The sequence below is a fragment of the Neofelis nebulosa genome, chromosome 13, assembly GCF_028018385.1.
Source record: "Neofelis nebulosa isolate mNeoNeb1 chromosome 13, mNeoNeb1.pri, whole genome shotgun sequence".
NCBI classification, from domain to species: domain Eukaryota; kingdom Metazoa; phylum Chordata; class Mammalia; order Carnivora; family Felidae; genus Neofelis; species Neofelis nebulosa.
This window is the reverse complement of record NC_080794.1, coordinates 75,791,560-75,806,887: the sequence shown is the minus strand read 5'-3', so window position 1 is coordinate 75,806,887 and position 15,328 is coordinate 75,791,560. Positions and strand designations below refer to the sequence as shown.

At 38.5% G+C, this 15,328-nt stretch overlaps 1 protein-coding gene across 2 annotated transcripts in view; it reads left to right on the top strand.

Moving 5' to 3' along the window:
• The first annotated feature begins 297 nt into the window (after positions 1-297).
• Positions 298-15,328, top strand: part of CCDC186 (coiled-coil domain containing 186) — a 54,672-nt gene continuing 39,641 nt past the window's right edge. The window contains exons 1-2 of one of the 2 annotated variants that reach the window (XM_058697850.1): positions 298-481; positions 10,191-10,883. In XM_058697850.1, the coding sequence (XP_058553833.1) occupies positions 333-481; positions 10,191-10,883 (842 nt within the window). In that variant the 5' untranslated portion in view covers positions 298-332. Of the gene's footprint in view, positions 515-10,190; positions 10,884-15,328 lie in introns of both variants that reach the window. The other variant, XM_058697851.1, reaches the window with a different exon arrangement.

Genomic DNA, 15,328 nt, shown 5'->3' with positions numbered 1-15,328 from the left:
ATAAGGTGAGGTGAGCTTATATCCAATGAGCGCGTCCCACAGAAAGAAAGAGCAGGCTTGGGTCAGAAGTGGCGCGAGACACAGGACAGGACTAGCAGGATCGCTGGCTAGCCAAGTCAGTTGGGGCGTAGGTGCCCAGAGTCCGAGCGCCTGTCTCAGCGCTTCAAGTGCAGGAGGCGGTGCTGCCCTGGCCCCGCCCACTGCAGACAGGTTACACTGGCCCCGAGGTGCGTCGCGTCACACCGCCCGCGCCTCCCTGATTGGCTCCTCTAGATAGCCCCGCCCCCTCAGCTGTAGTGGGGCCGGCTTCAGCGTCGCCGCCATCTTTGTTGATGTGTCAGCTCCGCGGGGGCTTGAGGAAACCGAGAAGGAGGGAGCGCGGCGTCGGTGTTGTCCCTTTTCTCTGTCTCCTCGCACCTCATGGTCTGCCGGTCCCCACTATGGAGAAATTAGGTCCTGAGCCGGAGCTTCAGCGGCGTCGGTAGGGGTGCGGCCTGAGGCTCGGAGAAGTGGGGTGAGTGCTTGACGGGTCCCCGAAGCGGACCGGGAGTCGTGGTGGCGGCGCGGCGGGACTGCCCACCTCCCTCGCGCCTCTGCGGGGCCCGGGTCGGCCGTCCGCCTGGCCTCTCGGGGACAGTGGAGGCAGGCGAGCGCTAGGGGGACAGAGTTAGGAGTCCCTTCCTCTCCCTGCCTTCTTCCCTGGGTCCCGGGCCGACTTGGAGAGACGGCGGCCCAGAGACCGGTGGGGGTCCTGGGGCCGTGCCTCCTGAGTGGTGCCTGGAGAGCAGTCGAATTTGGGCCGATTGCCTGGTCTCCCAGGGCGAACTGCAGCTAAGCCCCACCTGCCTGACGATTTTTCATAGACTCAATCGCCTATTTCTCTTTTCGTCTCCAAGTTGACTGTTTTATGTTTACTGTTGTGGCGACTTTTTACCGTCCTGTAAACACTTCCGTTACTATGATTTTAAGTAACTTAAGATTTGGGGGGATTTTGGATGTGAAAAATACTGTTCTTGGTTTTTATGTTGCCTTTCTTCCAAGGACATCCAAGGCGTTTGCTAAACCTTGGCTGGTAAGGATATTTCAGATTTGTGTTTATCAAACTTGTAACACGGGAAAGGCTCTTCTACGTGTTTCCTTAGTACCAAGCCTAGGGGACAGCGCAGGTGTAATTAATGCTTAGCTGTAGCAATTTAACAGCTGTAGCTAACATTCACATCTTGGTTTTGTTTAAAGAGACCTGGATTTGGAGTCGGAGCATCAGGATTAGAATCTGCCCCTTTCACTTGTTAGTCTTGTTACCTGTGGGAATTAGTTTAGTAAAAATAATGGCATACGGTACCAAGGCATTTGACAGTTTTCTCCGTGTGTGTGTGTTTGATGTTCCCTTGATGCCTAGTGTTTTTACTTCTTTCAAAATGATAGGCTGGAAGTGTTTGTAAGAAAAGTATGCAGCAAATCGGTGCAACAGTATTTCAAGAGCTGTGCTGGTAATCATTAAAAAAAGACCAAGTGTATAGGTATGCTAATTGTGGGTGTAGCCATACCAACGACAGGCTACACCTTCGTATTAGCCGGAGTTGATCTTGTGGGAAAAATTAAGGTTCAAGAGACATTGATAGTGAAACTGAACTATCTCCTTGTTAATAAAGTATACTATTCTCTGTACACCTGCTTTTCAACTCTTTGTTCATCATTACAGAAATAGAAAAGGGTGATGATTGGCCTCGTTTTTTTTTTCTTTCCTTTTTGGTCTTTTTATTTTAAATTCAGTGAAATTACTGAGTAATTCACAAATCTTACAAAGAATTAAAACTCCTTTTTACAGTGTAATAGGCCAACATGTAAATACTGAAGAATCTACCTGGAAATGCCTGGCTTGTGCCTATATTCTTGTTTTTCCCTGGAAATGCATGGATTGTGTTTCTGTTGATATTATTAATTTTTAAAACCTTGTCAAATTCAGAATACCAGCATATAAACCTCGAGATTACTTTAAACAGTGGAGGTTCAGAGAATGTCATTGATGTTTCAGAGTTTTAACCACTAACATGAAGGGAGTAGTGTAGCCCAGTAGCTACTCTTAACCTTTTAGGTCCTTCACCCATAAATGCAAGACTTGGCCTTTAGTGCTATTCGATGACAGCATTCCTGATGGCAGTTGCTTAGTACACTTTTTACAGCTACGTGCTGACATCTCAAAGTGAAGGTAACTGTACTGTATATTCAGCCTTTACGAAGAGATAATAGGTGGAAGCGGCCTTATTTAGAGATTTAGAAAAATCATCTTTCCCTTTGAAGAATGACTAATCTGCTTTAGTTTTCCAAAATCTTCTAACAGGTTCATGTTAAAGTAAGAATCCTTGGTCTCAAGTTTTGTTTTGTTTTGTTTTTTTTTTTCTTTCAGTAAAACTTGGATTTTTCTTTTATCCCTTATCTCTAGCTTTAAATAAAGCTAAATTTTGCATTTCTCAACAACATTCATTGGGTTTAGGATATTGCAATGTTACATTTAGTATTCATTTCAGGGCAGCACTAGGAGCATTGATAATTTGATTTTGAAATCATTTGTAATCTCATGATTTCAGACTTCTTTGAACTTATTTATTACCTACTGAGATTTTAAAAATCTATTTGGGCTGAGGTGCCTGCGTGGCTCAGTCGGTTAAGCATTTGCTCAGGTCACAATTTCACGGTTTGTGAATTCGAGTCTTGCCCCGAGATCTGTGCTGACAGCTCAGAGCTGGAGCCTGCTTTGGATTCTGTGTTTCCATCTCTCTCTGTCTCTCCCCCAGATTGTTGTCTCTGTCAAAAGTAAATAAATAAACATTTAAAAAAATATTTAGGCTAAAAAGTAAACAAAAGGAATAATATTGGGATGGAGGGGCAATAGATACAAAGTATCAATTAAACCTGGCAAAGGAAAATACTGATTGGATTGTGAGTATATTTGTCATTAGGGCACATGAATTGGTAATCTACTATAGGGATGATTATGTAGTTAGTACTAATGAATAATTTTTTTAGTGAACTATATCATACCATGTTAACTGAGCCCAGGCCAAAGGTGGTTTCAAAATTTAAATATTAACCAGAACGACTTAATATAAGGCAGACTTACCACTTACTTTTAACTTTATTAGTCGTCTTTTTTGAAGAAGGAACTATATAGGTCAGTCATTTTTCTTCCCCCCACCCTTCTTTTAATTTTCAGATTTGGAAAAAATTAGCTGAAGACTTTTTACCCTTTCTGAGACTCAGTAAAGTTTAAATAGCTCTCTACAGATAGCTTCAAACTAAGATTTCTATATTAAAAACTTTCTGCTTTAAAACTTATTATTAGAGTTACATAAAATTGTATGGGTCTAAGATACTAAACTGATAACATATGACTTAATAACGTGATAGATTTTTAAAAAATTTTTTTTTAACGTTTATTTATTTTATTTTTGAGACAGAGACAAAGCATGAACGGGGGAGGGTCAGAGAGAGAGGGAGACACAGAATCTGAAACAGGCTCCAGGCTCTGAGCTGTCAGCACAGAGCCCGACGTGGGGCTCAAACTCACGGACCGCGAGATCATGACCTGAGCCGAAGTCGGACGCTTAACCGACTGAGCCACCCAGGCGCCCCGAATAACGTGATAGATTATATGGTTACTTAACCTCTTTTTCCTGGAATCTTGATGGATCATAATTTCTCTTTCTCCTGTTATCCTGTAACAGGGTTTGGTATTATTTGGGGGGACTCTTGCTGCATCTATTGCCCTGAGTCTGTCCTAATGTTTTCTTTTGTGATATAATGCACATAACCCTAAAATTTGCTCTGCCCTGAGTCTTGGGTGCAAAGCTAAACACACCCCACAAGGATACTGACCTTGGCTTCATACTCTTCAAGCTGTAGACTTAAGGCAACTTTAAAAATATTGTGCTATGTTTCACATAAAGGAAACTCGAAGTTTCCTTTATTAAAGTTAAATTTTTACTTACAAGTTTAACTAGAATGTGAGTACTGGGGGTGCCTGGGTGGTTCAGTTTACGTGTCTGACTTAAGCTCAGGTCATGATCTCGCAGTTCGTGAGTTCAAGCCCCGTGTCTGGCTCTGTGCTGCCAGTTCAGACCCTGGAGCCTGCCTCAGATTCTGTGTCTCCCTCTCTGTCTCTGCCCCATCCCCTGCTTGCACTCTGTCTCTCTCTCATTCAAAAATAAACATTAAAAAAAAATTAAAAGAATGTGACTACTGTACAAAATATTTCTCCTTTTTGATAGAACTTATCTAGAGTTTTTTGAAATATCTTAGTTTCCAATCTTTTTTTGTTTTTAATCTTTTAAAAGTAGAATTTGATTTGCCTTCTGTGAACTTCAGTGTCTGATATTTTCATCATGTGAAAAAAGGTTTTCATGTTTTTTACACACGTTCCTTTCTGTCCTGTTAGTTTATTCTGTGTTTAAAAACTTTATCCAGGAAAGTGTTTGTATTTTAAAGGTAACATCCATCAAAAACCAGTTACTTGGGTTACTTGAGGATTGTGATCAGATTATGTTGGACTATGGATGCATCTTTGATGTTATTTATTGCTTCTGATTTTAATTGACTTATCAGAACCTTCTTAGAACTGGTCATATAAGTTATTTTGTTCATGGTGCTTTCAATGTGTATTTAGGAAATATGTGAAAAACCTTTCAATGTACTTTGCCTTCAAAGGACAGTAAACCATTATATTTAAGAATAGGAGTGCTCTCACAGACTCAACCTGCTTGTCTTAGTGGATGTTATCTAAGAAATATACAGCTAGTATTACTTGAGACTCAAATGGGATAGTTTGTAATTTAAAACTGTGTAGTTTGTTGTAAATATTTATGCTGAACTGAGCCAGATTTTTCTGTTGAATTTAAAACACTTATGCATATCTTCTATAGCTTCTGAGGGAACACTGACAGATGTTCATATTAAAATGCTATAAACAAAAAGAGTAAAAGATTTAACACGGAGCTTTTATATATATTGGTCCACTATACCAAAATGTAAATTCCCTAAGGGATGGATGTTTTCTTCACTGCCACGTACTCAACACAGAACAGTATGTGCACGTAATGCATGCTCAGTCGGTACATACCTGGTGAATGAATTAATAGTTTGGAAATGTATTTGTGACTTGGTACTTTTGTATGAGGCTTGTTTGATAGCCTATTACCAAATATATGTGGATTGGATTCATTTGTTTTTGTGTTATATTGAGTAGGCTTAAGTTTTTTTTTATTGTTTATATTGCTAATTACTAAGAAAACAAGTACTAGTACTAAAAGTTCTTAAAGACAGTGTTTTTATTTTATTTGTAAGGCTCTTATATGGAAGTAATTTTGTAGAAATGAGAGGTTTTTTTTCATTAAAAAATAAAACAGGGACACCTGGGTGGCTCAGTCAGTTGGGCATCTGACTTCAGCTCTGGTCATGATCTCACAGTTCATGAGTTTGAGCCCCGCGTCAGGCTCTGTGCTGTCAGCTCAGAGCCTGGAGCCTGCTTCAGATTCTGTGTCTCCCTCTCTCTCTGGCCCTCCCTCACTTGCACTCCGTCTCTCAAAAATGAATAAGTGTTAATAAATCAATAAAACAAAGGTAGATAATGGTTGGCTTTAAGGCAAATAAAAAATGTTTCTTGACCAGTTGCCTACAGCTGATGAGCTCCAGTAAGAGCGAAACCAATTCTCACTCCTGAAACAATATTGAAGTGTGAATTGGTCCTGTAGTACTGTGTCAGAAACAGAACCAACTCTGGGCGGGGGAAGCTTCAACTGAGGAATTTTGTGACTGCTAAGGTTTAAATACAGCATTTTCCCCTAATGAGTAAGAGTTGCTAAAAAGTCAGATAACCTGTGTTATTTTGAACTCAAAAAAAGGAATAGATACTGTAATTGTAATCACTGTATCTTTATATGTGAGTGTAGATTAGATTTGTACGAGCACTTCTTAATTAAAACAATTTTGTAAACCTGTGTCTAACTGCTCTTAGGCTATTGGATCCTCAGTAATTTCAATGACAATTCCCCTATCCCCAAAGAAAAAACTTGGACGGCAACCATACTGGCCTACATCTGTGTTGCCAACCGGAGGCCCGCAAGAGGACTCAGCTGACTGGTCCCTCTCCCCCCCAGTTATCTGGTTCATTGTGGACATAATCAAGCTCATTGTACATAATCTTGTACAGTTACGTAATCTTTGGTTGATGGCTTTATTACATATATACACATAGATTTTTCTCAACACCTCTCCTTTTGTTGTGCAAGTAGTATTCATTTGAGCATCCGAAAACTAAGTTTGCAAACTAAGTGGTTACCAGATGTCAATTTATGTGAAAGGTCAGGGGCATATAGTGAGCAACAATATAGAAAGTACTTGTCTTTTGAGGTTAAACTAAGCTTCCTTTAATTTATGGAAGGGTAATATGTAAAACAGTCTAAGCTGAGGTAATCATAAAAACAGACTTATTTTTTTTCACTTAGATAAATATTGAGAGTGAGACAATATTCTGCGCTGTTCGTATATTACAAGTCTCAGATCATTGTATAAACTCAGTGGGTCCCACCCTCATTGAGAACTGAACAACATTTAACATTTGCAAGAATAAATGTAAATATAGTAAAGAGTGTATGTTAGATTATTCATTATTACCCTTATTATATTGCTTGGGATTTAAGAAGTTTGATTCACTTCAGAGTGAGGTTCCTTGAAAGTACAAAGCTCATTTAAAAAGCTAAAGACTGTCCAGAAATGTCATTAGGAAGGCAGGGACTGTGTGCTTGGTGAGTATATACAAATGCAGTATGTTTGCATTTACACGAGAGATTATTTCTGTCCTTACAATGAGAGAAAATTTGGAGGAAGATGTGGATTTAGAATTGGTCCTTTAAATGTAGTTAGACTCCGAATAGACTGAAAGGAAGGACATTTTCCGTGGCAAAGCCATGGAAATGTTAATGTGTAGGTTGAAGGAATCTTGAGTAGTCTGGTCAGGGTGGTAGATTATAGTGAGGTCCTAGGATTTTAGGAATGTGTTGAGAGATAAGATTGGACAAGTAGTATGACTGGTTTACTGAGGAGGAATCACATTCTGAGGTATAAACATGGTTTTAGTTTTTATTCTCAGGTCCGTAATCATCCTCTGTAAAACACCCCCATCCTTTTTACTTCCCTCTGAAGTACAGTCCCTTGTATGGGTTTGATGTTTTATCTTTCTGCCACTTTTCATTATCAGAGAAAACTTATTCCAGAAATTAAGATAGGTTTCAATTACCTAAGAAACAAAACAAGCCACAAAAAACATTACAAACTCCTTATTCTACCTGAAGAAAGGATAAAGGTGTTAAGTTTCCAGCTGCTTGAATTAAAGAAGAGGTAATTTGACTCTAAAATATGTTCCCTCTTTTTTTTCTCTAGCTAGCCCTCTTGTAGTTGGCCGAAGACCAGCCAGTGGAGGCAGAATTCTTATTATAGGAACCTCCAAAGAGGAAAGAGATATCCCTGGTCTTAATCTGGTTCATCTGGTTGCATTTGGTGGTCGTCTCTGTGGAGGTTATGATATGTGTGGATCTTCTAGGGTCAGTGTTGTAGCTCCCTGGTCCCTTCTGCCATCGAGGGCCGGCTCCCTTCACAGGGCAGCTCCTGTTCCCTTTTGGCAGAGCTATTGTAGTACATGCTTCAACCCCTTTTCTGGATTGGGTGATACTTGACCTAGTGCGGTCTCAAGTCACTTGCACTTTTTATTAAGCTCTTTATTTTTTTACTTGGAGTTGCAGGGAAGACAATAGGAATGGAGTAAGACTGAGAAATCAACATTTCAAGTGTTAAGGTATGAAGTGATTACACCTGAATTGGGTTGCAGGTAGGGGACAGTGGCAGCAGAAAGGAAGGTATAATTGGAGGAGACATGAAGTTGGTAAAAGAATATGAGAGCAAAGGAAGGGAAGGAGTCATGACTAAGAAAAATGATACCATTGACAAATCGAAAGGATTAGCTGGGAGTGCTCAATTATAGGAGCTACAATTTTGATTGGAGATTTTTAAACCATTTTCAGTTTGAGGCTGTGGTGGAATATCCATTTGAAATGCCTACATTCAGATGGAGATTTTAATACCGGTACAGAGATAGAGTGAAGGCAAACAGGAATTCATTATCTGTAACTCAAGAATACTGGACTGAAAGTAACTAATGTGGATATCTGCTAGGAGTTGTTGGTTCAAATTTTCAAAGTGGATGAATTCTAGGAGGGAAAAAAGGGTGAAGACTGAACCCAGGAGAATATGAAAGCTGGATAAAAGGATACTCAGTATTTGCTTAGTGCTTTTCTCTTGACAAAGCATGGCACACGTTCTCTAATGATAAAACTTACTTGCTCTGTGCTGGAGAGTCACAATGCCTTTGTATTACTTAACTCATTTAAATAGATTCTTTATCTGTTACCTGTTATTTTGGTCAGCTCTGAGTTCACCTTCAGTTGCTATAACATTGACTGGTTATGATGATTAAAACCACTTCATTAGTTTTTAGATTGATTTCTAAATTAATACTTCAAATTCAGCAGCAACACATTCACAAGTTATATCTCACAGTGACTTACTTTAGGGAGAACTATACAGGTGGTTAATGCCCCTGTGTGAGAATTATTTTATCTTAGGTTTTAGAATACAGCATGCTTATGATACCTTTATAACTTACTGCATTAATTTGTATTGTGTAAACCAAGCCTTTAATACAAGTGTGGGCTTTGTCTTCGTTATAATATATATGCAGCAAGAAAATGATAATTTCTATTTGGTGCTTTGGAAATATGTTATACAGATAGGTAATGTGTAGGATTAAGGCCAGTGTCTGTGATAGTTGATGCCTCAAAGGGCAGTCTAAACTAAAAAAACAGGGTACTTAACAAACTGGTCCTCTTTTCTTAGAATTATTCTTCCCCATTTTCTACACTCCTAGAAGAATGTTTCTGAAATACAGTACTAGTTTTATTAGATCACTTCTGTACTTTAATGCAATACTCTAGAATCTACTGTGTGCTAGAAACTATAGTATAATCAAGTATACAAGTCCATCATGATTTATGGTGTCATAAAATTTATTCCTGCATATCATTCCCAGGTTCCACCTGACAGTCTCTTATCATTTTTCAGAATCCCTGACCAATGCTTCCATCACAGACCAACATGAATATATATCTTTCTGTTATTCAAAAATTTTATATTTTTGTTTTCCATAAATACACCTTCCATCTGGAATTCTTTCTTTCCTAGTTTGTGTCAAAACTATGATCTGTCCCCTTTTTTAGCCAACCTTATATGACACTGGTAGCTCATCTACTCTATACATGCTTTGTTGATGTGTGACGAAAAGAAGTTGATGGTTCTTTTTCATCAAGATTGCTGAAATATTTTAGATTTATCTGTCGTAGGATAATTTTTGAAGTTGACTAATTTTCAGAAAATAGCTAAAATAGTAACCCTCATAAACAGCATAAAAATGTATTCTAGTTGTTGAATTCGTTTCTTTTATGACCCAGGCAGTGCATATGGGCTCCGTTTGAGTTGCATTGAGCATTGTTTATTCTTGATGAGAATGTTTGAAAATCACCATGGTACTTCCTGGATTTTTGCCTGGATGAAAAACAAATTCCCACCAGGGATCTTTAACATCCAGCTTTAGGAGCCTGGGCTATAGATAGAGTTTTCCTTGTCAGTAAATTGTTATCATCGTTAGTGTGAGTTGTTTTATAATTTTTCTCTTCTAGTGAAATATTCCTTCAATATTTTCTGATAGATTCTTGAGAGTGTCTTTTGCCTCTCATGGAACTGAAGGAATTCTAAACAATTCAGTTGAATTCTAACAATTTAAACTTGTATATTTTATACCCAACATCTCATAGAGGTGATTAAGGAATGCACACTGCACCTGAAGTGAAGTTGTGTGACTGAATTAAAGGAGGAAAGGAGAGTAAGATTTGTAGCACCCTCCTGGTTGTGGCACACTTGGATTGCCTATCTTGTTGTGGGTTTTTTTTCCCCCTTTCAAAGAGTTATTACTGGTAAATTTGTGGCCTTAATTATTTCATATCATGGAGTATATGCAAATACATATGAGGTCATGGTTTACAAAACTTTTTAAATTTTTTACAATTTTGATGTTTTCGCTTTTTTAGATGTAAAACGAAGACCAGGAACAGATTTGAAGCAGTGCAGAGTGAAGTGGTGCCAGTCAGCATGTCAGAGGCAGAGCACATAGCCTCCATTTCCTCTGATAAAAATATCGGGAAAACATTTGAATTAAAGGAAGACTCCTGCAACTTGTTCTCTGGTGATGACAGCAGCAGCTTAGAAAATGAGTCTACGCTGCCATCATTAAACTTTGATAAAACTTTATGTCAGCCTAATGAACACAATCAGATTGAAGCCCAGGAAAACTATATTCAGGATCATGGTGGAGGTGAGGATTCTTGTGCTAAAACAGACATATGCCCAGAAAATTCTGAACAACTAGCTAATTTTCCTGGTGGAGGTTTTACAGAGCAAGCTTCGAAAACAAATGAAACTGAGCAGACAGTGACACAGATATTGGCGGAATTGAGGTCATCTACATTTACAGAAGCAGCAAATCAAAAGACTTATTCAGAAAGTCCTTACGATACAGACTGCACCAAGAAACTTATTTCAAAAATAAAGAATGTTTCGGCGTCAGAGGATTTGTTGGAAGAAATAGAATCTGAGCTTTTATCTACAGAGTTTGCAGAAGAACACCGAGTTCCAAATGGAATGAATAAGGGAGAACATGCATTAGTTATGTTTGAAAAATGTGTGCAGGAGAAGTATTTACAACAGGAGCACACCATAAAGAAGTAAGGTTTTAACATTTTCGTGCCCCCTCCCCACGCCCCCCAACGGTTAGGATTAAAGATTGAATTCTTTAAAGGAAAGTATCATCTTGGAATTCCATAATAGTCATGCACGTTGCAGTTCATCAACAAATATGTGCTGAATAATTGAGCAAACGTCAAGTTTGTCTAGTTACTTAATATATGCCTAAAGGAATAAATATTAATGTGAATTCATTAAAGATCTAGAAATATTTATAAAGACAAGTTTTTCAGTTTTGAAAGAATGTAGAGCATAATATTGTTAAAACTATGAGAAATTCAAAAGGAAACAAGAAGTCATGCAATTAAAAAAGATTTTCTTAAAATTCCCATCGTAAATCCATTGGTTTTAAAAATTAAAATTTAGAGAATTGGTTAGTTATCAGTAATTAAGAACATAGTTATTTTTAGACTTCTCTTGGATTGATAGAGTTAATTTCTATTTTAATGATGGTTTAATTTTATTTCATCTTAATATTGTCCTGTATTTTTATTCTAGATTTTTTTATTTAAGTGATGCAAATGTTTAGACAGTCTTTTATAACCTTTAAGAAAGGAAACCTTCTTAACCTTCACTAAAATACAGACCGATTCTCTTTTTTTAAAATGATACTTAAAAAAAATTTGGAATGGGAGATACATATGTAAAGAAAGGAGTGGAAGCAGTCTATATACTAGAGGAGGGTGACAGAAAAAAATATAATCCAAATATTGCTAGATAGGTAACTGGCTTTTAATGATCTCTTGCTTCCAGTGTTTACTCTTCTAGATTTTTTTTTTTTTTTTAAAGTTTATTTATGTTGAGGGAAAGAGAGGGAGGAGGAGCAGAGAGAAAGGGAGAGTGAGAATCCCAAGCAGGCTCTGCCCTGGGGCTTGATCCCACACTCATGAGATCATGACCTGAGCCTTAACCACCTGAGCCACCCAGATGCCCCTCTTCTAGATTTTCTTCCTCAGTGGATCAGTCTTCCCCAAACCAGCTTACCCTTCATTGGTTTATCCAGTGAACTCGAATCTCTGAACCATCCAAAGCCTTTCTTTTTCTCTATTTTCAATTTTTATTTTAGATTGTGACAAAATACACATAAGATTTCCCATCTTAAATATTTGTTTTAAATGTTTATTTTGAGAGACAAAGGGAGTGTGCACGAGTGGGGGAGGAGCAGAGAAAAAGAGGGAGAGAAAGAATCGCAGGCAGGCTCTGCACTGTCAACACAGAACCCAACGCGGGGGCTCCAGCTCCTAAACCATGAGATCATGACCTGAGCTGAAATCAAGAGTCAGATGCTCAACTGACTGAGCCACCCAGGCATCCCCATCTTAACTATTTTTAAGCATACAGTTCAGTAGTGTTAGGTTTATTGTTGTACAACCAGTCTCCATAGCTTTTTCATCTTTCAAATGTGAAACCCATACCCAAATGTGAAAAGCATACCCATTCAACAACTCCCTATTCTCCTGTCCTCAGCCCCTGACAACCACTGTTCTTTAAAGTTTCTAAAATTTATCCGTGATACTTTATATAAAGTGAAATCATAGTATTTGTCTGTTTGCAGTTGGCTTATTTCACTTAGCGGGTGTCCTCAAGGGTCATCCGTATTGTAGCATTTGTCAGAAATGCCTTCCTTTTTATGGGTGAATATTTTATGTATATACCATATTTTGCTTATCCATTTGTCTGTCAGTGGACATTTGGGTTGCTTCCACATTTTGGCTATTGTGAATAATAGTACTGTGAACATGAGTGTACAAATTCTTCTTGAGACTCAAGTCTTCTCTTAAAAAAAAAAAAATTTTTTTTTTTTTTAATGTTTATTCATTTTTTGAGAGACAGAGAGGGACAGAGTGGGAGCAGGGGAGGGGCAAAGAGAGAGGGAGACACAGAATTTGAAGCAGGCTCCAGGCTCTGAGCTGTCAGCCCAGAGCCTGATGTGGGGCTCGAGCTCACGAACTGCAAGATCATGACCTGAGCTGAAGTTGGACACTTAACCAACTGAGCCACCCAGGTACCCCGAAACTCAAGTTTCTTCTTAATACTACCCTAAAACTGGGGCGCCTGGGTGGCCCAGCTAAGTGTTCAACTCTTGATTTCGGCTCAGGTCATGATGTCATGGTTCGAGAGATTAAGCCCTGTGTCAGGCTCTGTGCTGACAGCACGGAGCCTGCTTGGGATTCTCTTTCTCTCTCTCTCTCTGGCCCTTTCGTACTGTTTCTCTCTCTCAAAATAAATAAACTTAAAAATACTACCCTTGGGGTGCCTGGGTATGGCTGCTTCTCATATCCTTACTGGACTGCTGCTGTTATGAATAAACTATATGCTTTTGTGCTTAGACCTTCAGTGCTTTTACCATTGTTAATTTTTAGGGTAACTTCCTTATTTTCCTTTTGTACTGTTCTGTCAGACCCTTTTTATTTTTTTAATTTTATTTTTTATTTTAAAAAATTTACATCCAGATTAGTTAGCATATCATGCAACAATGATTGTTGCAGGAGTAGATTCCTTAGAACCCCTTACCCATTTAGCCCATCCCCCCTCCCACAACCCCTCCGGTAGCCCTCAGTTTGTTCTCCATATTTATGAGTCTCTTCTGTTTTGTCCCCCTCCCTGTTTTTATATTATTTTTGTTTCCCTTCCCTTATGTTCATCTGTTTTGTCTCTTAAAGTCCTCATATGAGTGAAGTCATACGATTTTTGTCTTTCTCTAATTTCACTTAGCATTATACCCTCCACTTCCATCCACATAGTTGCAAATGGCAAGATTTCACTCTTTTTGATTGCCAAGTAATACTCCATTGTATATACATACCACATCTTCTTTATCCATTCATCCATCGATGGACATTTGGGCTCTTTCCATACTTGGGCTGTTGATAGTGCTGTTATAAACATGGGGGTGCATGTGTCCCTTCAAAACAGCACACCTGTATCCCTTGGATAAATGCCTAGTAGTGCAATTTCAGATCCTTTTTTTGAGATTGTCTCTGATGTGTCTTCCCACTTTGCTCAGATCTGGACTCTTCACTTTAATGCCCCTCTTGTAAATTGTGAGATGTTGTACATTAAATAATAATAACAGCAAGTACTTACACGCTGTTGATTATATGCCTGGCACTTACATATATTAACTCATGGAATCACAGTTCTCTGTCGTATGAACTATTATTCCCATTTTTTAGATGAGGTACCCGAAGCACAAAGAGATTAAGTCAAGGTCACATGCTAGTAGATGCCAGAGTTAAAATCTGAGCCTAGTTACTTTGGCTTCAGAAGATTTTTTTAATGTGGTTATCTGAAATGAACTAGTTGTATTAAATTTATCTAAAAATATTAGGAATATAGTAGAAAATTCTTTTTGCCCCATCCTGTCTGAATAGTGGCCGCGTGGTAGACTGGGCTAAGCACAGTTGTGGTCAGAGGCCTGCTGTTGGAGAGTCCCCCTTCCACCTGCAAACTCTGTTTTGTGGTTCATATCAACCTTTCTGAACCAAACATTTTTCATGTCTGTGAGGGGGATGACATCTGATGGAATTGTTTGTACACGTTAAGACATTTAAAAATACTAGATATTATTTTTAACTAAGTTCATCTTTTGTTATACACATAATATTTTATTATTTATTTTATTTTATTTAACATTTATTTAGTTTTGAGCGAGGGACAGAGAGAGAGAGAGGGATTTGAACTCATGAACCACGAGATCATGACCTGAGCCGAAGTCAGACGCTTAACCAACTGAGCCACCCAGGCACCCCTCACATGATATTTTAAATTCCAAAGAAAATGCTTTGTAACTCGGCTTAGCTCTAGAACAACTTTTTTTTTTTTCTTTCGCCTTCATTTAATATTCTATAAAGAAAATTACTTTTCAGTTCCTTTGGTTTAAATTTTCCTGAATCAATCTATTTCCAAATGTCTTTGTTTACACATCCTTGTCTCTATTTTCTAACATCAGTATATTGTCCAAGGTCCCAACCAGAATTCTTAGGAACAGTTGTGCATCGGATGTGACAATTGGAGGGTTTGCTGCTCTTCACTTCTGCCTCGGTAAATTGTTTACTTGTGAACTATAGCCAGGATTCTTGTGTTGCAGGTAGTTTTCTGCAACAACTTGAATGTGTACCTAAACAAATAAATAATCTAAGTTAAACCACTGTGCTAAAAAGGCTTGGATAAACTTGCATGCTACATTCTTTTCCTTCCCAAACATTTGTGTGACTTGCTTCCTCACTGTATACCTGTGCTCTTCAGAGAGGCCTACCCTGCCTTATCTAAAATCGCTGCTCGAGTTGCTCTCTGCCCTCATGCCCTCCTTTACTTTTCTTAAGAGGACGGGATCACTTCCTGACATTTTATTATATGTTGTTTATTTTCATTTTCTCCCTTCGAATGTAAACACCATGAGGGTGGAGATAGTTTGCTGACATAC